At 42.4% G+C, this 21,417-nt stretch overlaps 3 protein-coding genes across 10 annotated transcripts in view; all 3 read right to left on the bottom strand.

Annotated features, from left to right (window-relative positions):
* Nucleotides 1-4,464, bottom strand: part of LOC129172747 (phospholipase B1, membrane-associated-like) — a 16,932-nt gene extending 12,468 nt beyond the window's left edge. Inside the window, exons 1-5 of the mRNA XM_054762812.1 lie at nt 4,359-4,464; nt 4,190-4,254; nt 762-852; nt 599-657; nt 389-456 (exon numbers count right to left, since the gene is read on the bottom strand). Of these exons, the coding sequence (XP_054618787.1) occupies nt 389-456; nt 599-657; nt 762-852; nt 4,190-4,254; nt 4,359-4,416 (341 nt within the window). The 5' untranslated portion in view covers nt 4,417-4,464. The remainder of the gene's footprint in view (nt 1-388; nt 457-598; nt 658-761; nt 853-4,189; nt 4,255-4,358) is intronic.
* Nucleotides 4,465-4,690: 226 nt separating this feature from the next.
* On the bottom strand, nt 4,691-13,802 carry sel1l (SEL1L adaptor subunit of ERAD E3 ubiquitin ligase). The gene is made up of 21 exons (XM_054761635.1): nt 13,279-13,802; nt 13,090-13,127; nt 12,800-13,001; nt 12,128-12,295; nt 11,938-12,043; nt 11,376-11,538; nt 10,356-10,409; nt 9,808-9,867; nt 9,651-9,732; nt 9,400-9,554; nt 9,203-9,259; nt 7,785-7,853; nt 7,587-7,664; nt 7,437-7,499; nt 7,025-7,112; nt 6,787-6,935; nt 6,494-6,659; nt 6,338-6,412; nt 6,096-6,268; nt 5,903-6,031; nt 4,691-5,788 (listed from the first exon to the last, which is right to left on the bottom strand). The coding sequence occupies exons 1-21, from the start codon at nt 13,367-13,369 to the stop codon at nt 5,552-5,554; spliced, it is 2,403 nt and encodes an 800-aa protein (XP_054617610.1). The 5' UTR covers nt 13,370-13,802; the 3' UTR covers nt 4,691-5,551.
* A 320-nt stretch (nt 13,803-14,122) lies between these two features.
* arhgap18 (Rho GTPase activating protein 18) overlaps nt 14,123-21,417 on the bottom strand; it is a 30,085-nt gene continuing 22,790 nt past the window's right edge. For 4 of the 8 annotated variants that reach the window (XM_054761269.1, XM_054761271.1, XM_054761268.1 and 1 more), the window contains 13 exons: nt 20,539-20,602; nt 20,190-20,308; nt 19,285-19,356; nt 19,103-19,196; nt 18,901-18,992; nt 18,758-18,835; nt 18,522-18,681; nt 16,891-16,973; nt 16,605-16,811; nt 16,394-16,528; nt 15,001-15,125; nt 14,871-14,926; nt 14,124-14,795 (listed from right to left, as the gene is read on the bottom strand). In XM_054761269.1, coding sequence (XP_054617244.1) covers nt 14,707-14,795; nt 14,871-14,926; nt 15,001-15,125; nt 16,394-16,528; nt 16,605-16,811; nt 16,891-16,973; nt 18,522-18,681; nt 18,758-18,835; nt 18,901-18,992; nt 19,103-19,196; nt 19,285-19,356; nt 20,190-20,308; nt 20,539-20,602 — 1,374 coding nt within the window. In that variant the 3' untranslated portion in view covers nt 14,124-14,706. Of the gene's footprint in view, nt 14,796-14,870; nt 14,927-15,000; nt 15,126-16,393; nt 16,529-16,604; nt 16,812-16,890; nt 16,974-18,521; nt 18,682-18,757; nt 18,836-18,900; nt 18,993-19,102; nt 19,197-19,284; nt 19,357-20,189; nt 20,309-20,538; nt 20,603-21,417 lie in introns of those variants that run through there. The other 4 variants (XM_054761267.1, XM_054761270.1, XM_054761265.1 and 1 more) reach the window with 3 other exon arrangements.

The following is a 21,417-nucleotide window of genomic DNA, read 5'->3' as shown; positions in this document are numbered from 1 at the left end:
TACAGAAAAATTTACCATTATTGAGATTTATCATAGACATCATTTTTTAAAAAGATGATATTAAGCTAGTAATTCGATTTTAATGTTTCGCTGTCTGCAGAAAATAAGACTTTGGTCGGAAATAATCTGAGAGATTTTATGATATGAATTAGATTTTAATGTTCCACAGTCAATTCACTAGAAAATCAAATCTTAAAAAATAACAAAAAACACCAAAAAAAATCAGATTTTTTTTTTTTTTTTAAATTAGTGAGATTTGAGGACTTTATAAAGATTATTTGATCAAAAGTTTGCAGACACAAAAGGCCACGATGGCTGCCCTTTACAGGTCTGCCCGATGTGGTGGCACTTATTACAGCGACACGAGTTGACACCGGACGTCCTTTACCTCCAGGAAACGTGCCGAAACTCGATGGGAATCCCGAGGACGGTGGTGGCGTTGGCGCCGATGGCCGTCTGAAAAGAGGAAAGAAAAACAACATCGAAATGGAACTCAGCCAGGATGATTCCTTTCTGGAAACCACAACAAATGGAACACATCATGCAGTGAACCTTCTTGCAACCAGAAGACAAAGGAGGAAGTAGAAGCAGCACGTACTGTGAGAGAATCTCCCAGAGCGGCGATGACTTTGATATCAGCCGCCTTCACCAGCTCCACTGTGAACAAAGATGATGACATTAACATTAATAAGGTGTGCGTGCGTATGTGCGTGTGTGCGTGCGTGCGTGCGTGCGTGTGTGTGTGAGAGTCAGCGACACACCTGAGGAGGGGGCTGAAGTGGAGGGGCTCATATCCGGACACTGGAAGACTGGATGCTTGAAGCCGATTGGACGAGTTTTCTCTGGAAACTCCTAAAACAACAACAAAAAAAAAAACATACAACCACCACCCAGAGAAAAGGGCAGCCATCTTTGTTGTTAGATACAGTTTAATGACATTTGTGGCGCGCCCCCCCATGGGTTGTGTTCAAAAAGACATTCTAGTATACGGGTCTTCAATTTTTATAATCAATCGACAAATAATCCGTGCTTTATGGACAATTAGTTGCTAATTCAAACACGTTTTGCTTGTTGGCGGCCATGTTTTTCAACCGAATTTGCTCAAATTTTGACACACGTGCTCGTCAGTCCTCTAAAAGTGTGTACCAAGTTTGACTGCGACTGGGTTAAACACCCTAGAGTCACAGCAGCTTTTTTGTAGAGCGCATCGAGGTGTGTGAGCAATTTCAAGCCAATCCCGTTTGCTTATGGGGTTTAATCATAATAATAATAATAATAATAATAATAATAATAATAATAATAATAGCACCAGCATGCGGTGTATATGGCAGACAACTAAGAGCACGAACAACACAGTAGGGGTGCATGTTTTGACACATTTTCACCCTTTTGTGTGTAGCGGTTCAGAAGGAGAATAGTTAGCTTACACCAGAGGTGTCCAAAGACACAAAAAAAAAAACAAAACAGCAAAAATGCATAAATCAGTCGAGTGAAAGAAGACTAGGGATGCTCCGATCAGGGTTTTATGCTGCCGATACCAATCATCCATGATACCAATCACACAGATTAAGTGTAAATGTTCAATGTCCTATTGTCTAGCCGCTATATGATATGAATGGGGAACCATAAAAGTTAGACAAAAACATATTTGACTATTTGCCTTCTTTAAGGAGAATTTGGATGCCAGAGGAGCAGGACCCCCAGCCAGTCGGCAAACCCCGTTTCCTCCAGTCCGACGAATCCAACCACTTTTTGGGCTATCCGCCTTAGACCTCTGACTGCCACGCACACGAGTGTCCAGCGTTTTGGCTACATTGCCCCCCCCCCGCCTGACGAATCACATCGTGAGCCTGGAAAACTCACCACACCCTGCCAAGTGGCCCCCCCCCAAATGCTGCACCAAACTGAAGCTTTTTAAGGTGCCACCGCGGCGACATTTTTTGTGGCCTGTTTTTCAGGGCGCACTCACTCTCACGACAGGAAGTCCCACAGGAAAGACATGCTTGTTTTGGCTTTGAGACGGGATTGGATGCTGCAATGGGGGCGGAGGTGATCGGCTTTCTAAAGCAAGTATTTGCATGTGCCGAAACCGTGCGGCTGATCGATCGGAGCACCCTTGATGAAGACTAAAAAGTTGTAATGTAATGAGGAAAAAGTCCTCATTACAAAAATAACATCATATTGTGAGAAAAAAATATCATTTTAGAAGCATAAAGTTGAAATATTAAAGAAAAAAAGGCTGCATATTTTAAATTTGTAAAATGATGGAAAGTTGGATTTTGGGAAAATTACTTTTCAGAAAAAGTTATGTTACAAGAATAAAGTCATAATCATAAGAAAATGTCAGCATAGAGTTGAAATATTAAACATTTTTTAAAAGTCCTAATATGAGACAAAAAAAACAAAACAAACAAAGATGTAATTTTTGGAAAAATAGGTTGAGAAAAAGTTATATTAAAAAGGAATGAAGTCAAAATATTACAAGAAAACTTTTTTTTTTTTTTTTTTACTTAAAAACACTCCAAATGGGGGACAAAAAAAGAGCAAAGACAGAAGCTGACACCAATAAAAGGCTTTTTCACCGACACCCCAAAGCTGAGACGTTTTTTTACTTGAAATAACTTTCAAGATTGCTTTGCTTTTTTTTGCTTTGTTTTGATTGCTGTTTTTCTTTTGCGTATTTGTCACTTAAATGTTTCAGATGATCTAACTAATTTAAATATTAGTCAGTGACAACACAAATGAACACAGAATGCAGTTTTTAAATGAAACTTTTTATTATTAAAAGGAAGAAAATAAATAAAGCTACATGGCCCTGTGTGAAAAAGTGATGGCCCCCTAAAGCTAATAAGTGGTTGGGCCCCCTTAGCAGCAACAACTGCAATCAAGCGTTTGTGATAACTTGCAACGAGTCTCTCTCGCTGGGGAGGAATTTTGGCCCACTCATCTTTGCAGAATTTTTATCATTCCGACACATTGGAGGCTTTTCCAGCATGAAGCGCCTTTTTAAGGTCATGCCACAGCATCTCAGTAGGATTCAGGTCAGGACTTGGACTAGGCCACTCCAAAGGCTTCAGCCATTCAGAGGTGGACTTGCTGGTGTGTTTTGGTGTTTTGGATCATTGTCCTGCTGCAGAACCTAAGTTGCTTTCAGCTTGAGGTCACCAACAGATGGCCGGACATTCTCCTTCAGCAGAATTCATGCTTCCATTTATCACAGCAAGTCTTCCAGGTCCTGAAGCAGCAAAACAGCCCCAGACCATCACACTACCACCACAATATTTTACTGTTGCTATGATGTTTTTTCTGAAATGTGGTGTTACTTTTACACCAGATATAATGGGACACACACCTTCTAAAAAGTTTAACTTCTGTCTTGTCAGACCACAGAGTATTTTCCCAAAGGTCTTGGGGTTAACAAGATGTTTTGTGGCAAACTTGAGATGAGCCTTCATGTTTTTTGTTCAGCAGTGGTTTTGGTCTTGGAACTCTGCCATGCAGGCCGTTTTTGCCCAGCATCTTATGGTGGAGTCATGAACACTGACCTTAACTGAGGCAAGTGAGGCCTGCAGTTCTTTGGATGTTGTTGTGGGATCTTTTGTGACCTCTCGGATGAGTCGTTGCTGTGCTCCTTAGGTGATTTTGGGTGGCCGGCCACTCCTGGGAAGGTTCACCACTGTTCTATGTTTTCACCATTTGTGGATAATGGCTCTCACTGTGGTTTGCTGGAGTCCCAAAGCTTTAGAAATGGCTTTATAACCTTCCCCAATAGATCTCAATTACTCTGCAATCACTTTCTCCACACAGGGCCATGTAGGCCCCCCCACATAATAAAAACTGCAAATTTGTTTTCAGCTGTGTTGTCATTGACCAATATTTAAATTTGCTTGATGAAATCAAAAACAAATCAAACATTTGTGTGACAAAAAAACACTTTCATACTGCTTTATGTTCATCTGTTTGACAAAATATCAAAGTGTCAACGTTGGAAAAAGTTATTCACCGAAAAACAGGCTTTGCGATAAGTCCAAATACTTTGCAAAGATAAAACACATTTTCCAGTTATTCTCCGAAAAACAACCAGCTTGGAGATAAGACGAAATTCTTTGCAAAGATAAAACACATTTTATTCTCCTTAAAACAACCGACTTTAAGACAAAATACTTTGCAAAGATAAAACACAAAGTACCTTGTTGAGGGCCTCCTTGCTGTATTGTCGTAGACCTTCTTCATACTTCCACCACCAGTCGTTGCCTAATAAAGATTGAAATAATTATATGCCATACTTGCCATCCATCCATTTAGCTACAGACAATACACGTTCCGTTATGACAATGCAAAATGTTCCAGCACTTTACCTTTGACACAGCGCGACACCAGCACGCACGTTGCCAGGGCGACGCAAAGCCACCCCATAGTAAGTGTGCACCGGCCAAAAATCAGTGGGGCACCCCTGCAGCAAAAAAGCACAATGCACCCTGCCTTTTTTAACACTTTGTCGGGCCCCGCCCACAAGGGATGACTGGCAGCCAGGCTGGTCCAATAGGAGCAGAGCTTTTGACTTTTTAAGGCAAAGTAAAAAAAAGTGTTACTTCAGACAAACCAATTATACATTTCCCAAGAAAATACAATTTGGTATTTATAAAAAAAAAAAAAAAAATACACCAACTAATATTTTTTCTATCATTTATTAACTTATAAATTTGACATAATAAAGGTGTTAAAAATGCCCAGTGTTTGATTTTTGATGTGTGGATGTCAGGTTTACATGCAGGATAACTAAAAGTGACACCAGAATCTTGTTTTGGTTGACTTGTGCCACACAGATTCATATCCGAATACTGGGGTGGTACCGAGTGCGTGTGGGAGTGGGAGTGGGAAAGCAGCGCCTGCTGGCGAGGGGGCGGAAGCTCACAACAGATGAAGTTGTGGAAACAAAAAAATGCACATTTCCTACATTTCACTGACATTCTTCCGTGTAGTAAAAATCCAGACTTTTACTGTAGGTGTTACTTCAAAACAAAAACAAAAAAAGAAAAAAAAGAAAAGAAAAGAAAGAAAAAGAAAAACTAAAGTTAAATTACCCATCAAAAAAAGCTGGCAAATTCAGTCCAGCTTTTCTATAAATTAAAAGTTATACTTAAGTACATTTAACACGGCACCCAACGTGTCTAAAATCAAAGTTTGCAAAGAAAAACATGCAAAAACCTTTGTTCATGAACCTTTGTTCCCCCCCCCCCAGGATGCAGCAAAAACCTCAAAAGGAAGCTGGCATGAGAAAATAAATTGCACGTCAAAATTTGCTGATGAGTCCAAAGCGTCTTTCATCCGTCCGTCGAGCGCAAGGTTGTCTCCAAGGTGAAAGTGCGGGAGGCCGCATCCTGAGTCACAGACCAGCAAGTCCCAAATCTGTGTTTTTGGGGGCCCCCTACTCACTGGCAACACTGAACATGTCAGCGGCCATTTTGGGTCTTTTGGAGCAGCCAGAGTGGGCGCCTTCAGCCAGCAAGCACAAGCTTCTCCAGGGGGAACGTCACTTTGGGGCTTCCTCTCACTGCTGCTCCTCTTCCTCGGGACGGCCCACTACTTCCTCGGCTCGGGGCGGCTCTTGCGGGGGTCTTGGGGGAGGAGGCGGGGCCGGGGGCCGAGGGGGAATTATGATCTGGTGCTGACGCTGTCGGTAGGCGATGACCGTGCCCAGCAGGAGGGCGATGACCGTCATGAGGTAGAGGTCCCACTCGGGGCCCAAAAGCTGGTCCAGGTCCACCTGAGAGATGAGCTCGCGCAGCTAACGAGCGAGCACAGATGGAGATGATGGTGTTACAATCGGAATACTTGTATGACAGTTGGACAGCTTGACTTTGGATGGTTCCATCACTGCTAGAACCTGTTGAGTACTCACGTTGAGGTCTTGCAGGTACTGCAGCGTGTAGATCAGGCCCAACTTGCACAGAGCCAAAAAGACGGGCACCTGCGCATCAGGACTGGCTTCTGCTGCCAAATCGTAGAAGCGCTTGGCCAGGTGGATGTCCTGGAGGACACAAGTGGTGTCATTTCATCTCGTTTGATGGTGCAAAGTGGGAAGAATCACACACCTTTTTGATACCCAGGCCCTTCTCGTGCATGTAGCCCAGGTTGAACATGGCCTGGGCACTGTTCTGCTGCTCTGATGCCAGCCTGTAGTGGATGACCGCCGTCTCGTAGTCCACGTCGGTGCCGAAACCATAGAAGTGGTAGTCCCCCAGTTTTATCCTGGCCACGGTGTAACCTAGATTGTGTGTTAGATAGACGACCAGTGAATGATGGCAAAGAGGAGGAGGAAGACGTGTGATCGCACCTTGAGCTGCAGCTCTGGTCCAGTGAAGCAGAGCGCGAGGATATGTCTCATTCTCGTTGAAGATCTTTGCACCCTCTGGTTGAACAATAAAAGAAAATCACAAGAGCGCCAAATTTAAAATGAAAAAAAAATTAACTTCAATGAAAAATCTCCTACTCTGGTCCAGGATGAAGGCCACGTTGCTCTGAGCCACCTCGTAGCCCTGCTCCGCCAGCAGCAAGTACTGGACCAGTGCCGCGTCGCTGTCGCCCTCCTTGAAGCTGCTGTATGCCGACAGCAGGCGGTCGGACCAGCGGCCACGCTCGCACACGTTCTTGAAGAGCTGGAAAAAAAGAATCGTTTCATTTTGTTGCAATTTGCTTGTTTGTGAGTCAATTTAACAATTCAAGTCAACAGAAAAGTTGAGTAAGTTCTGCATGTGTCAATGGGTGCAATAGGTGGCTCCCCACCTCTACCGCCGTGTGACAGGAGCGCATGACGCCGGTACCGGTGGCGTGCATCTGGGCCAGATTGTAGAAGGCCAGGATGTGGCCCGCCTGCGAGGCCAGGTTGAAGAACTTCAGAGCCTGCTTGTAGTCACGCTTTACACCGATGCCATCTGTAGAGTACAAAAGAAGCAATTTTTGTGAATGAAGACAGATCGCATGCAAGACTGCTGGGAAAGAGGAGAGAGGTCACGTGACTTACTGTAGTACATGGTGCCGAGCTGCAGCTGCCCGTCCACCCAGCCCTGCTCTGCCGCCTTCTGGAAGTATTTCAGGGCCAGCTCATAGTTCTTAACACAAATCATGTATATTATCAGATATTTCAAATACAGCTCTTCAAAGGAAAAGTGCACTTTTTTGGGGGGGAATTTTGCCCATCATCCACAATCCTTATGTGTTACATGAACACACGTCTCTTTTCTGTGCATTCTAAATATATTAAAAATAGCTAAAGAGGCAACCAAGAATTCACGTAATGGGACACACCTACTCCAAAAAAAACCTCTCGTGAGACGTGTGTCTCAGATAAGGATTGTGGGTGACGAGCAAAATTCCAACAGTTCACGTTTTCTACAAAAGAATATTGAGAAGTTCAAGTTTATGATGTCATTTACCACTGAGACGCCTCTTCCATACAGGTAGGCCATGCCCAGGCCGCTCTGTCCCACTGGGTTTCCCTGCAGGACGCATGAAACAAAACTGTCAGTAACTAGAAAACTCACCACATGCTGACTGAAAAAAAAAAAAAAAAAAAAAAGTCTCACCAAGTCTGAAGCCTTCTTAAAGTACTGCAGGGCTGTCTCGTTGTTCTGAGGCAGGAACTCGCTGCCTTCAGAGTACATCTGCAGGAAAAAACTATTTCAAGTTACAGTAGTTTCCCTCCAGTACTGTGGGTGGCAGTACTGCCCATTTCAAGCTGGGAGAAGAAGGTGTCTGCCATTACGGGACAGAACAGTACTCACCTTGCCAAGAAAAGCCATAGCATGTGTATTTCCTGCATTTGCAGCCTGGTTAAAGTAGTCATACGCCCTCTGGTGGACACAAAGCCTCACATTATTCAAGCATTTCAACTATAGCAGTTTACAGTAGCCCCTCGCTATATCACGCTTTGAATGTCACTCCCTCACTATATCGCCCTTTTTCAAAAAATAAACGATCGCATGAATGTAAGTGTGAATGGTTGTTTGTCTATATGTGCCCTGTGATTGACTGGGGGCCAGTCCAGGGTGTACCTCGTCTGTCACCCATAAACGATCGCCGTTTCGTGGTTAAATACGGCCCTTTATAACCAAAAAATGCATATTTAAGCAAATTGTACATATTCTTGGCCTAAATTAAGTAAGCATAAAAATAGCTGAAACTAAATAAACTAACATACAAATACAAGGCGTAAGAAACATTCTACTTGTGAATGTAGTATTCTACATTGGACACTAGGTGTCGCCAGAACGTGAGGCATGCCTGAGTAGGCTTAAATTATCTCACGCAATAATATAGTAATTCTAACAATTATCATCATTACAAAAGGGGCACTGGGACCAGGACCCATGACAAGCTAAAACCCAACTCAGAGCCTCTGACATCACTCCCTGTCCGTTTGTCACTAAAGGTCCCAGGAAACACGAGCAGGAGTTTTATTTACGTCTTAAATGGCTTCTGTACTCTTACTATATTGGGTAATACGAGTGTAAAGCCATTTAAAGCCACCATTACAACACTCTGATGAGACAATAGCCAAAGCAGGAAGTACACTGTAAAGGGAAAAAAAAAAAAAAAAAAAAACTGCTAATGTGAGTCACTTATGTTATTTATGTCTAATATGTATTATTTTTCTGTTTATATCTACTATATTGGGTAATATACGCCCCAGGAGCTTGAAGTCCAGGACCACAAGGCTGGCAAACAGCTTTTACCCACAGGCCATCAGGCTTCTCAACGAAGCACTCACACATGCCGCACGTAATCGACGCACACACTCATAACTATTTATTCATTCATTCATTCATTCATTGGTATTCATGTCTCTTCTGTTGTTGTTGCTTAATTTATTGGTATTAATGTTTCTGATGTTCTTATTCATTTTCTTGTGTTTTTTCTGGGAGAATGAACAGAACAAGAATTTCATTGCACAGCAGAACTACCTGTTTTACTGTACATATGACAATAAAACTCTTGAATCTAATACTTAAGTAAAGGTAATTATAGAGGTGTTATTTCATGTCGAGAGTGCTTTTCTACGCCATAACTACAAAAATATTCAATTTATTAATACTGAATCCTACTTTGCAGAAATTCACTTATCGCGGGCGGGTCTGGAACTGATTAACCGCGATAAACGAGGGATTACCGTATTTAAACTCATCACCGAGCCACAAGTTACCTGGTGATTTTGTTCGACGCCACGTCCTCCGTGCAGGTGAAGCTGACCTAATCCCACCTAAGAAGGGTGGCAAAAAACAGTTAGCTTTAGATCATATTACCTGCAATGGAGCCTCTAAAGTAAAAAAACATTTTTACATTTGAAGTGACAGGTAAGAACACTAAAAAACATTAACTGTTACACATATTTATTCATACCTGAGCCTGCACATCCCCCTTCTCAGCAAGGAACTGGTAGTACTGGATCAGGTCCTCCTCCAGCATTCCACTAGAAGATCCCGGGTTCTCCAGCTCGTCGAGGAGCCTGATCTTCTGCACGGCCGTGCCTCCCGTCAAGGACACGTCGCTGGCCACTGCGCAGGTGGTGAGGGAGATCTGGTTATGTTTCCCCAACGGAGGAAAAAACAACAAACGAAACTCATGACCTAACAAATGGGAGATGTTCTTACCCTGATTGGCCACAAGCCTGTAGTGCGTGAGCGCCGACTCACAGCTTTGGGGAACACCCACTCCTCCCCAGTATCTGTAGCCCTAAGGAAAGAAAATCACCAACATTTATATTGATGTTGTCGTGTAGTTGCTTCAATCTCTACTGAAAGAACTCACCAGAATCATATGCGCAATCAAGTTTCCTCCCAGGGCACCAAAGGTGTAGTAAACCAAGGCCTGCATAACATGAAACATTTAAATAGATTTCTCTGCAATGCTGCAACATTAATACATCACAGCACATCATAGCAATTCCACCTACAAAGAAACTATGTATCCATGTAGCTGTGATCAGTATAGTGACGGAACACCCGCCAAGTGCTATGATCTTCTGAAAATGCCGTGACACTGCATTTCTGTCCTGCAGAAAAAGCGCCAAATTTTCTTCTACCAACAAATCTATAGGCTGAAAATAAACTAAAAATACATTTCACTATAGTAAATAAAATAGCACAACCAAAGCGGAATAAGAGACATACTTTTTATTTATCTCCACGAGAAACCAACATCAGGTCTGCAAAAGTGTCCTAATAACAACAAGCATCACTTTTGATGCTTCATTGAAGTCCACTGAAAAATGCTAATGCTTTCGACCCGCTTTTATAGATTTTTGCACAAATGCTTCACTTCCAACACCCGCAATTATGAAGAAATAAAAAGAATACCTTAGCCTGACTGGAGTTAACCCCAAGTCCTGCAGCGTACAGAAATCCAAGAGCCTATAAAGAAAATACAAATTAAAAAAACTAAGCAATAGAGCAATTTTATCTCATATTTTATATTTTTTAATATTTGCTTTTATTTTCAAAAAGGGCTTTTGAAATATTGCTGAAATGTCCACCCTAGACATTTGTTTCTGTGGCACTTTTTTTCCCCCAGTTTATGATTACTATTTAGTCCTGGGGTGTCCTACCTGTTCTTCCACCGAGGGTGACAAGCTGAAATATCAACAGGATGAGGTTGCCACTGATATTTTACATTTTGTAAACCAAAAGTGTTTGTGTGTGTGTGTGTGGTGGTGGTGGGTGGGGGTGGGGGGCTTCATCACAAGCTTTGTGTTTGTGTTATAAACTTTCTCCTTACATAGTAATTTTTTGGTCATTTTTCCATTTAAATAAATATCTATATCTAGATATATCTATTTATATCTATATAAATATATTTAAACAAAATTTGCATGAATTTATTTCTCAACTTTATCCCAAAGTATTTTGATTTCATTCTCAGTTCCATGAAGTTCCATCTTATCTTTTGTTTTGTTTCTTATAATACAACACCTTAAAAAAAAGCAACAATTTTTTCTTTAATATTTGAACTTTATGCTTCTAAAATATTTTTTTTACTCATATTACAATTTTGTTGTTGGCAAAGTACGACCTTCTCATAACTTTATTCTCCTAATATTTTCACTATTCTTGTAAAATTACTTCACCCCACCCCCTTTTTTAAGTGTTTTTTTTTTTTTTTATTTTTCCTGTTTAAAATGTGCCAAGGGCCATTAAAAAAAAAAAAAAAAGCGGCGGGCCACAGTTTACACCCCTGATTTAGTGCATTATTCTTATAAACAAATCCTTAAATTAGATATTTTTTCTTTTATAAGCAATACTTTTTTTGTTGAAGAAATGAGATGAAGGGTTAAGAAGTCCCAAAAACAAAGTGAGGTCATGTGATGTATGACTGGGTACCATCTGCGCTTTCGGGGAACCCTCGGTGGCGAGCTTGTCAAACATCTCCCTGGCTCTGCTGATGTTCTGGCTCATGTAGTCTCCAAACAGCATGGCGTACGCCACCTTCTCCATGGCCTTCTGGTGGCCTTTGTCCGCCACTTTCAGCAGCTTGTCATACAGACTGGGCAAGCAAAAATTCAAGATTACCTCAGGCTGATGTGTGACGCACACAGACGCACAAAAACACACAAAAAACAGATGTCGCTGTGACAAACTAAGAATAGAAAACAAGCAGGCACAGCAAACTTATGTTGGGTGATAATAAAAGCACACTCAAAATGCTGATTTGTATGCAGGTTAGGGCTGCTATTCCCAGATTGAATGCTCCACATTCTGCAGTCTTACTAGAACAAATTTGTGCCAAGTTTGCATCGATAGAAACCGCAGCCTTGAAAAAAATAACTATTTTGGGTCAAAAACGAGCCCTTTTCTCTTGCAATTTGACAGACAGCGCTGTAATGTCCACAACACTTATCTTTTACACAGAAATGACAGCAGTGTTTGACTTTGGGGCACTCACTCCTTCTTCCAGCTCCTCTTGGTGGTAGTGTTGAGCATGTGCAGGACCGTCTGGTACTGATCCTCAGCCTCCTCCGCCTGCAGCCTCTGCTGTGCCTCCTCCTCAGCTGGAAGAAACGACAATGGCAGCAAAAGCCAAGAAGAAAACACCAAAACGTGTCAGCGGAGGTGGTGGCGCGACGCAGGCTTACTCTCACAGAACCCCCACTTCTTGTCCTGGTCGTAGTCGTAGGTGGTGGAACACCACAGTCGACCGTCCCCTCGGCCATTGGTGGTGCAGTCGGGGTACTCTTTGCCTTGGAAGACAAAGGGGAACATGCAGGGTTCTCCGTCGGCTGTACCGCCGTTCACTACAGGAACTTAAATAAACAAAACAAAAAAACATGTTCATCATCAATCATCTTCCTCACTTGTTTGCTCCACTTATGAAGTTGCCACTTTTTATGAACAACAAAAAATAATTCCTCAGGCTTGACTACACATCTTAAAATGCAGCCTGGAGCTCACAAAATCTGTTTTTCAGCAGAATAATTTCATCCCATTCTGTGCATTCTTAGTGGTCTCACGAGGGTTGTGGATGATGGGAAACATTCCCAAAAAAAGTGTCCATTTTGGTTACAAGTCTGGAACGAATGAAAGACGCTAACCAAAGTTCCACTATAGCTTGCTTGGCGGAGGTAATAATGTGTAACGTAAGGGGCTGCCAAGAGGCAACACAGGTGGCAGAGTGCTTGTCATTTCTCAGGGGAGTGTGAAAACAAAACTGCGGTCATTATTTACACTTCCACATTAGTTACCCTATGGTTATTTACCTACAGTTGCTCATGCACTCTACTGTAGACCAATTCTTATTAAGTCCTTGCCTTCTTTGGGTTTGTCCAAAGATACGCGTTGTTCTGGCAGGTCTTCCTTCTTTTCTGCCTGCATCACACCATCTCCACCTGGCTGCTTGCTTTCTTCTTTGTAGCCTTCTTCTGGCACAGACACAGAGGTGGTAGATGCACCCGTTGGAATCCTTGAGCCCAAGTGAACATCGTCCTCCTCCGATTCTGGATCATGGTAGGGCTGCAGGCAGGAGAGAAGGTAAATGGATGCATAGGGAGCAGGCAAGTTTCATCATAGTCGTTTTGCTAAATAAAGGATATAAGCTTACCTTTAGCTCTGGGTTTTCATTCCCGTTTTGCTCCTCGTCTGGAAAACACCCAACAAGTCCATTTAGTTCATTCTGATCGGTTAGCTTAACTATAGTAAAGTGTTGCTGTACGCAAAACAACTGGCAGCTTGACTAACCGCATCTGCCACCTCCAGCAAACTCAGTCAAAGTCTGAGCTCATGCACTTACCAGCCGTTACTCCACTGGCGACGACCACGAGGACAAGACTGCAGATATAAAGGGCTCTCACAATCTTTAAACCTCCTTTTAAATAAGCCATTGCTGTTTCGGCGGCTAGCTAACAAACTGCTTGCTAGCTGTAGTTGCTACCGTCTCTACTGCTGCCACACATTCAGCCACGAGATGTTATTTAAATAAAAAAAAAAAACCTCCTCTCATTAGTAATGTTATTAAATGCTATTCCTGTGCCACCGACCGTAGTAGCCGTCAAAAAATACTAACGCGTCCTACACTAGCAGGAATGACGTTTAGCTAACAAGCTACTATCACATTAGTCCCACAAAAACGTACAAATTGGCCCAAATTGCAACAGAACTCGATTTTAAATAGTTAGCCGGCTACCTCGTCATGCTTGTAAACAGCTGCGTTACACGACGAGCAGCTACATGACAAACAAATGAACGTGTAATTGAGATACTGTACTTAGCCATTAAGCCATGACGGCAACAGCTCGGCACTTCCGGTTCCTGGAATTCGGCCTATCATTGCACGGGATGTGGGCCAATCGGGATGAGACAGCTATTTGTAAACCAATCGGGTACGTACACAATTATATTTCCAGCAGGTGGGCAGGTCCATCATACAGAAACACGCTGGTGAATTAATAATTTATGAACAAGGTTCACACATTCGGTAGAATTATTAGATAGAAAAAAAATATACATTTTAACAATATCTCCATAATGTCAATCCTTCCCACTAGATTGACATATCACACAATGATGCAACTCTGTGCGTCCGCATATACTGTACACTGTCATCACAAAAACAAAACAAAGTACTTTTAAACGTAAATGTTTATTTACAGGCAGCTTTAGTGGTGCTTTGAAATGTAGATGAAAGAAAATGTCATCAAATAATTAATACAAATCAGATTAATCAAGACAGTACAAGGCTTAGTTCGATCATTATTTTATTCAACACACATTATTGTTTTGCCTCCTGATGTATGTTAAAATTGATTTGCAAATGATTCACTGCTTGCCCTTTTTAGTGGATACATTTTTGGAGTGTTGAAAGCTCACTGTTGAGGCTGTGCTTTCTTAGAGGTAACACAACACAACCAGCAAGTCATTGCCTTCAACCACTAAAAAGGCGTGAAAAAAGAATATTGGTAATAATTTGAAGTTTTCACAATCAAAATAGGGTGGCTCAAATGTTAAAAGTGTATTTTGGAAATAAATGACTCATTTCACTTAACAGTGGTATTTGTACCCAATATTACAACATTTGTTGTAATAATATGTTTAAAAAACACACAGTTTAAGTGGTTTAAAGGCATTGGAACGTCATAATGACCAAGTAGAGGATGTCTTGTTACGGAATGTCTGTAACAAGGGTGTGGTGTCAGTGGGCGTCCTGTGATTGAAGTGGTCTTTACTGTGCAGATTTAATGACCCACTCTGCTGCTGGGTTGAGCTGGAAGAGGTCTTTCATGTAGGTTTCCCCATCCAGACATCTCTCCTCTGCAAGAAGGGATATTTGGAATTTACACATGCACCATCATTAAATGGACCACCTCCAGTAGAAGATGGACTTACTGATGTTTCCGCCAATCTCATATAGACACAGCTCCTCTCGCTTCACTGCCACAGAGCTATGTATAAACAAAACAGAGGCAGTGAGATATGCAAATGAGACTTTATATGAAGTTGAATGTCAACACAACACCTGTCCTGGCTGAGAAAGCGCGTGAGTATGTCGGCCGCCTGCAAGTCTTCTGTGAGCTCAACAGCCATGGACACTTTGCTGAACTGTGGCGCCAGGACACGGATGAAACCCTGCGTACTCTCCTGCTTGCCATATAAACACACACAAGTGACACAACAGTGAGTTTCTTTAAACTGTAAAAGTGCAGGCTGGTTGGAATAAAAGTTGCAGAAGAGCTCCACTTCATGACAGAAAGAAAAAACCCTAAATTTGAATTAAATATGAAATATTGTAGTGCGTGCTATTTTGTGCATTTGCATTTGTGCAAAATCAAAATATATATTGCGTTTTTACATCTCGCCACTAGATGTCACTCCTATCCACAGTACTACAATGAAGTTATTGTTGCAGTCATTGCCAAAAATGTGGTAGTTATAATAATATGAATACGCTTAAACTGTTATAGAGCACGCAATAAAAAACTTGGAAATTTATTTTTTCTATCAAATATATTACAAATATTTTTTTATTTCTGGAATTTGTAAACTGATGGTCATCATATTTATATTAAGGACACCACCTCTCACCCAAAGTCAGCTGGGATAGGCTCCAGCATACCCCGGCGACCTTAATGAAGATTAAGGGGCATAGAAAATGAATGAATACTTATATTAGGGATGCTCCGATGGATCGGCCACCGATCACTATAGGCCAATACGTGCCTTTCAAAGCTGTCATCACCTGTGGCTCGTACTATTGCAGGCTGCAGCCTTTCGCGATCCCTGCGTGCAGTGTAGTGTCTTGCCCTAACATCTTGGGTAGTGGCCTCCTCCCACTTCCTGGCACACTGAGCAGGCGTGCCAAAAGAAAAACAAATAATGTCTGCCGTGTTGAAGCTACCTGCTAACACGTGCCATGAAAAATATCTCGCAGAAGTAGCACGTTAAAAAGCTTTAAATGAATACGGCATTTGAAGAACAAACCCTTTATTATAGGTGACTATAATAAGGATGTTGACTATATTCTATTCATAATATATCATATTTCAACCCCAAGCAATGTTTTGCAATTTTTATTTTACGTTAGCAATTCTATTAAAATTAGCAGCTTAATTTAATTTTCTGTTTATCTGATTTGCAGTGTATCTAATAATATCCTTCACTGCCTTATGTTGAGGCGCTCTATGTCCTTTTTCACCTAAACTCAAGTGACCAAATATGGTTCCTTGGCACGTAAAGGGAGATGTTTGAAGGACGTCATTAGGTTGTACCTGATTTTATGTCCTGTGAGATGTATAATAAACAATTTGAAGCATGGCTCTGCCATTTGTTTCAACAGCACACACTCCATTATCCCTTTAATAACAAAGACTGGCAGGTTGTTTTAATGCTATTAAACAGTAAGCCCCGCCTACCTCAGGCACAGCTTTGTCAGGTGGTTTGTCAGTGGTGATCTTCTTCAGCAGCTTCCTCATCGCTCTCTCTTTGTTCTGCTTGCGCTGGCTCTCCATGTTCTGCTGTCGCACCTGCGACAGGATGAACTTTGGGATCTACAACAAACACACACACACACGCGGTGTCACACTCCTGCAATGCAACAACACTGAAGGTCCTTCAGCCACTTACAGTCCACAGCAGGTTCTGGTATCTAATGAGCAGGCGCATGATGTTGGCCGTGCCGGTCGCCATGGAGAACTCCTGCTGCTCTGTGACCTTTGAGCGACATCCCTTGAACATGAAGATGTTGGGCGCCATGACGACCGAGACGTTGTTAAGGGTCATTTTGTTGTTGGCCTGGTGGTCGATCACGCGCTGGAAGAACTCCACCAGGGCCTGTCGAGGAAAACAGCTGTGGCGATCCGACATAGCGCACTTAACATACAAAATCCAAGACTTGTGTGTGTTCCGCTACCTTTAAACTATCCCGATTGGCCTCCGGTAACAAAAGGACCAGCAGTTTCAAAGCCTGCAGCTGCTGATTCTTTGTGGGCAACTCTGAAAACCCAAACATCAAAGTTCAATGTGTAAAAAGTAGGGGTGCACGAGAATTATCGGACCGATAAGGGAATTATGACGTCATACCGATAAATCCGACAATTAAAAGTAACTCCGACAACCTTTAATTAACAAAAAGGCTCCAATGCGGAGAGGTTACCCGTACTGTGCGGGTGAGAACAGTAATCAAGCACTCCTTTTTTTTCTCCTGCCTGTGATGTTAACGCCGTGTCGTAACTTCCCCTGAGCTCACTTGTAAACAAACATTCACCTTAAGTGGAAGGACGCTGTACCAAATGCTCCGCGAGGAGGGGGAAAAAACGCCATCGAGCACACAAAAAAACCCACTCATCAGCCACCTGAAATGGCAGCGCAAAAGGTTTGCCAGAGACCTCCACACCGGCTGCTCAGAGCGTGTGCCTGAATACAGTGCACTTTGCTGGGCCACAGCAGGTGGCTCCTCCTGCTCAACACTCTGGTTCTCCTGATAGTAGTGATGTACTAGTAATGTCATGATATTTGATTAGGACAAAACAGGTACAGTTGGTCAAGTCCTAATTTGTTCCAGTCCTTCTTGCCTCCAGGTGTGCACAAACAACAGTTACATCTAAATCTACATCTTAATTTAAAAAATTACAGTAATTTCGAGTGTATCAGCCGCTACTCTTTCCCTCATGCTTCGAACCCAGCGGCTTATACGGTCATGTGATTAATGTTGTCACATTCTGGTCTTGCGACATCTCGTGTCTGAGCAGTGCATGTGGAATGGTGTCGAGAGGTCCATGCAGTAAACTGCAATACAAAATGTGCCCAGTAGATGTAGTTATATCCTCAGTAATGTTGAGCAAATGTCTGAAGACGAGATACTTGCTCCCGTTATTCTGACATGAGACCATGCATGGTAGCACACCGGGGCTGCTCGAAGAGTGTGCACCTTGCTGGGCCAGGCCAGGTGTCTCCACCCACTCTACACCCTGGTTCTACCGACCTCGGGGCGGCACACCGGGGCGCTCGGAGAGTGTCCGATCACAGTGCACCTTGCTGGGCCAGGTTCCATGTTTCATCACAAGCTCTTCGACATCTGGTTCAAGGTGGCAGTGACAACTTCACTTTTCTGGTGGGCTACTGTTAATGTTGAATCTTTTCGTATAATATCTTTCTGTGTTCTAAATATCCCATGTCACGACGTGGAAACATGGCCTTGTAGACCGGTGCGGCTTGTCTATGAACAAATCTGTTTTTCTCTTTAAATTTAGTGGGTGCGGCTCATTGTAAATACCGGTGCGTTCTATAGTTCGTCAATGACAGTAGATAGAAAAAAGTTATCGGTTATCTGCACCATATCCGTCTTGAGAAGCAGAAAGTATCGGTTTGAAAAATATATACCGTGCACCTCTAGTGAAGAGTAACATGAATGCTCCAATACGCAAATAACCACCAAGGTCAAACGCCCACCAAGGTCTCAAATCCCCCCCCAAAAAATGCATGCTTGGATGAGTTTGGTGCAGAAAATGGACAAAGTAGGTGCCAGGAAGGGGTCGTACGCACTGTTGACGGCGATGAAGGCGTTGAGGTACTTGACAGTCAGCAATGAATGCGGCAGCTCCCTGATGAACAGCTTCAAGAGGCTAGCCGCGTCATGCTGTTTCAACTGTTGCCATGGAAACGTCCCGTCGTAGAAGCAGGACTCCAGCTCCAGGCACAGTGACTGGAATTTTTTCAGGGAGAATTAACAACAGTAAAAGCACTACGCTGGCCTGAGCTTGTAAAATGAATTTCCCTACCTTGACTCGAGTGGCGGCGCCAGGGATCCTCAGCAGGCCCTCGGTGTCTAATCCTTCCTCTTCTATGTGGTTGATAAGCTGAGGAGGACAGAATGTGTTGGAAAATTCACATGGAATTATGGAGGAGAGGTGGGCAGGCTCACCCTCTGCAGGATGAAAGGCACTTTGGTCCCGGCGACCCTCCTCTGGTCCTGTTCTAATAATGTGACAAGGGGAACCCCAAAGAGACCACTTTCTGCACAAAACCCAAACATTGGAGGGTCATTTATCAACATTATCCTTCGTGTGCTGAAGCCTGTCCACCCAGATTGCGTGTGATATATTTTTTTTGCAGGAGCTCCATACCTTTAGACTTGGTTTTGACAGCCTTGTGAGCCTTCAGGTCGATGCCGCCTGTGTCAAAAAGAGCCGTCACCTCAACCAGAGCGAGTCTTCGAACCTGACGGGACATGTAAACATTAGGTAAGACGGCACTGATGTGTTACGTATCTGTGCTATATAATTATAATTATATAATATTATTTTACCTTTTTCATATCCAGGGGGGACAGATGTCCAATTCTGGTCTGACCGGTTTTGTCTCTCAGTAACCTAAAGTTCTAGAAAGGGAACAGGGAACATTAATGAGATGGAAAATTATATTTTTTTATTTTATTATGTTTTATTATTATCTATTGTATATGTTTCTATTATATTTTTTTAATTTAATACATAATTTAAAATATATATATTTTTTTATTTTACCACATTTTTACCACTCTATCTCGGCCTAAAAACTGTTTTTAAAAAAGAAACCATGCGCAAAAGAATTTGTCTGCAATACCAGCTACCACCACCACATGTCACTGTTTCCCTTTCTACACTTACACCTAAAGCAAAAGGCCGGTCTTCTTGTAGTTCCACCCTCTTCCTGCTTAGATAAGTGTTGTTTCTCAGGGTCACTGGTGTTAAACCCAAGGCCCAGGGGCCAGATATGGCCCGCCACATCATTTTATGTGGTCCGTGAAAGCCTGAGAATAATTTGCGTCAATAATGCATTTCAACTTTGACAAAATGTGGAGTTCTTAAAACTGATTAACCACAGATATTCCAAGCATTTTTTGCTAAATGTCTGCTTGTCGCCTTGACATTGTCACTTCACTTCTCATTTCAAAGCAAATTATCCATCAATCTATTAGTAAAAATATAATAATCAAATGCATAGGCAATTGTGTAATAGTATCATGAGGTTATATTCATCTTTATATTCATATAGAGTGACCGTTACAAGCAGCCCTCTGAAGGCAGCCATAACTGCGATGAGGCCGTCAATGAAAATGAGTTTGACACCCCTGCTCTGCTCTAGGTGATAATTACAAATACTTATTATGAACTAAAAAATGATATTGTGATATTGCTTGATTAACGTGTGCGCGACTAATCAGTATCTCACCGGTAATTTGTCATCTGGCGAGTCGGGGCTGGTTTTGTTGGTGAGGCCATGCTGGTTGTCCCTGTAGCTGAGCGCCTGCTCTGAAAATGCCACATCATCGTTCATGACCGTCTCGGGTTCTGTCCGACACGAGAGAGGACGACATTTTAAGGACATTTATTAGGGCAAAAGCAAGGGTTTAACGTTTGTTTATGTAGCTAAAGTGCAGTTGCGTGTGGCATGTTTTGCTAACAGAGGCGAAGGAGATGGAAAGCAGTTCAAAGCTATCTATCTCTTTAACATTGACGTGATGAATGCGTGGACCGCTCTAGCTGACTAATGTCGCTAATGCGTCAGCCTGAGACGTTACCGGCTGAGTTGGAGTCGCTCGGTGGGCTCTCACTTCCCTCTTTGACCTCTCGTGGCTCTCTGTCCTGTAACCAGACAAGACACATAACAATGTCATTAATCATCAGCCGCCCTGACAGCGTCTTATGTTACATATTGGCCTCTTTCTGTTAATGTGACACTTCAGTACGCTGTAGTCCACAAAACAAGCACGTTTGAAATACAGTACAAGGTATGCATTTGGTTTTTGCCCAATTGTTACACATTTTGCTCTTTAAAGTGTGGGTGTTGCAATCATACGACTTGAAGGTTGTGGAGGGATGACTAGTAGCCTTTGGAGAAGGAACAAAAAAGTGCAAACTCAGCAATGTTGTGGACACTTACTTTGTGTTACAAAAACAACAACAAAAAGTTGTCTTATTTAGGAGAAAGCTTTTCTGGGGTTGTTTTGTTTCCTATCTCATGTTTTTAATACTAAGATGATAAAAACCAATGCATTGTGGCATCCTGGGTATTCCACAGTGATCTTCACTCGGCCCCATATTGTTCAATCTAGCAGGCTATGTATAATATAAAATATGCAATAATGGTTATTATTCATAATAATGCTTTTTCAACCATTAATCAATATATTATGCTGTTCGGGGCCGATTATTAGTCGTAAAATATGCACATTGTACGTACAGTACTTTTTTCCAGTCCTTCCATGAGAGGAGATAAGTGATGTTATAAATATCGTTATCAGTTGATATTGGAATTGGAAATTTAGAGTTGGACAATATCGGCATCGGTTATCGGCAAAAAGTCAATATTGGACACTTTAAGACCACTAATGATTATCTACATTGGTCACTAGGCATCAGTAATAGTTGGGTGAGACCACCGCCGAAGCGCCAGACTT

Source organism: Dunckerocampus dactyliophorus, chromosome 19 (genome assembly GCF_027744805.1).
Source record: "Dunckerocampus dactyliophorus isolate RoL2022-P2 chromosome 19, RoL_Ddac_1.1, whole genome shotgun sequence".
Classification (NCBI taxonomy): domain Eukaryota; kingdom Metazoa; phylum Chordata; class Actinopteri; order Syngnathiformes; family Syngnathidae; genus Dunckerocampus; species Dunckerocampus dactyliophorus.
The sequence above is the reverse complement of the archived record's forward strand: the minus strand, read 5'-3'. Positions and strand labels throughout refer to the sequence as shown.

Excerpts from the sequence above, each read along its gene's own strand:
- sel1l (XM_054761635.1), bottom strand. The coding sequence starts at position 13,369 with ATGGCTTATTTAAAAGGAGGTTTAAAGATTGTGAGAGCCCTTTATATC. Across the intron at positions 7,113-7,436 it reads ATGGAAGAGGCGTCTCAGTG|AACTATGAGCTGGCCCTGAA; the intron begins GTAAATGACATC and ends ATTTGTGTTAAG. Across the intron at positions 6,660-6,786 it reads CCTGTCACACGGCGGTAGAG|CTCTTCAAGAACGTGTGCGA; the intron begins GTGGGGAGCCAC and ends CTTTTTTTCCAG.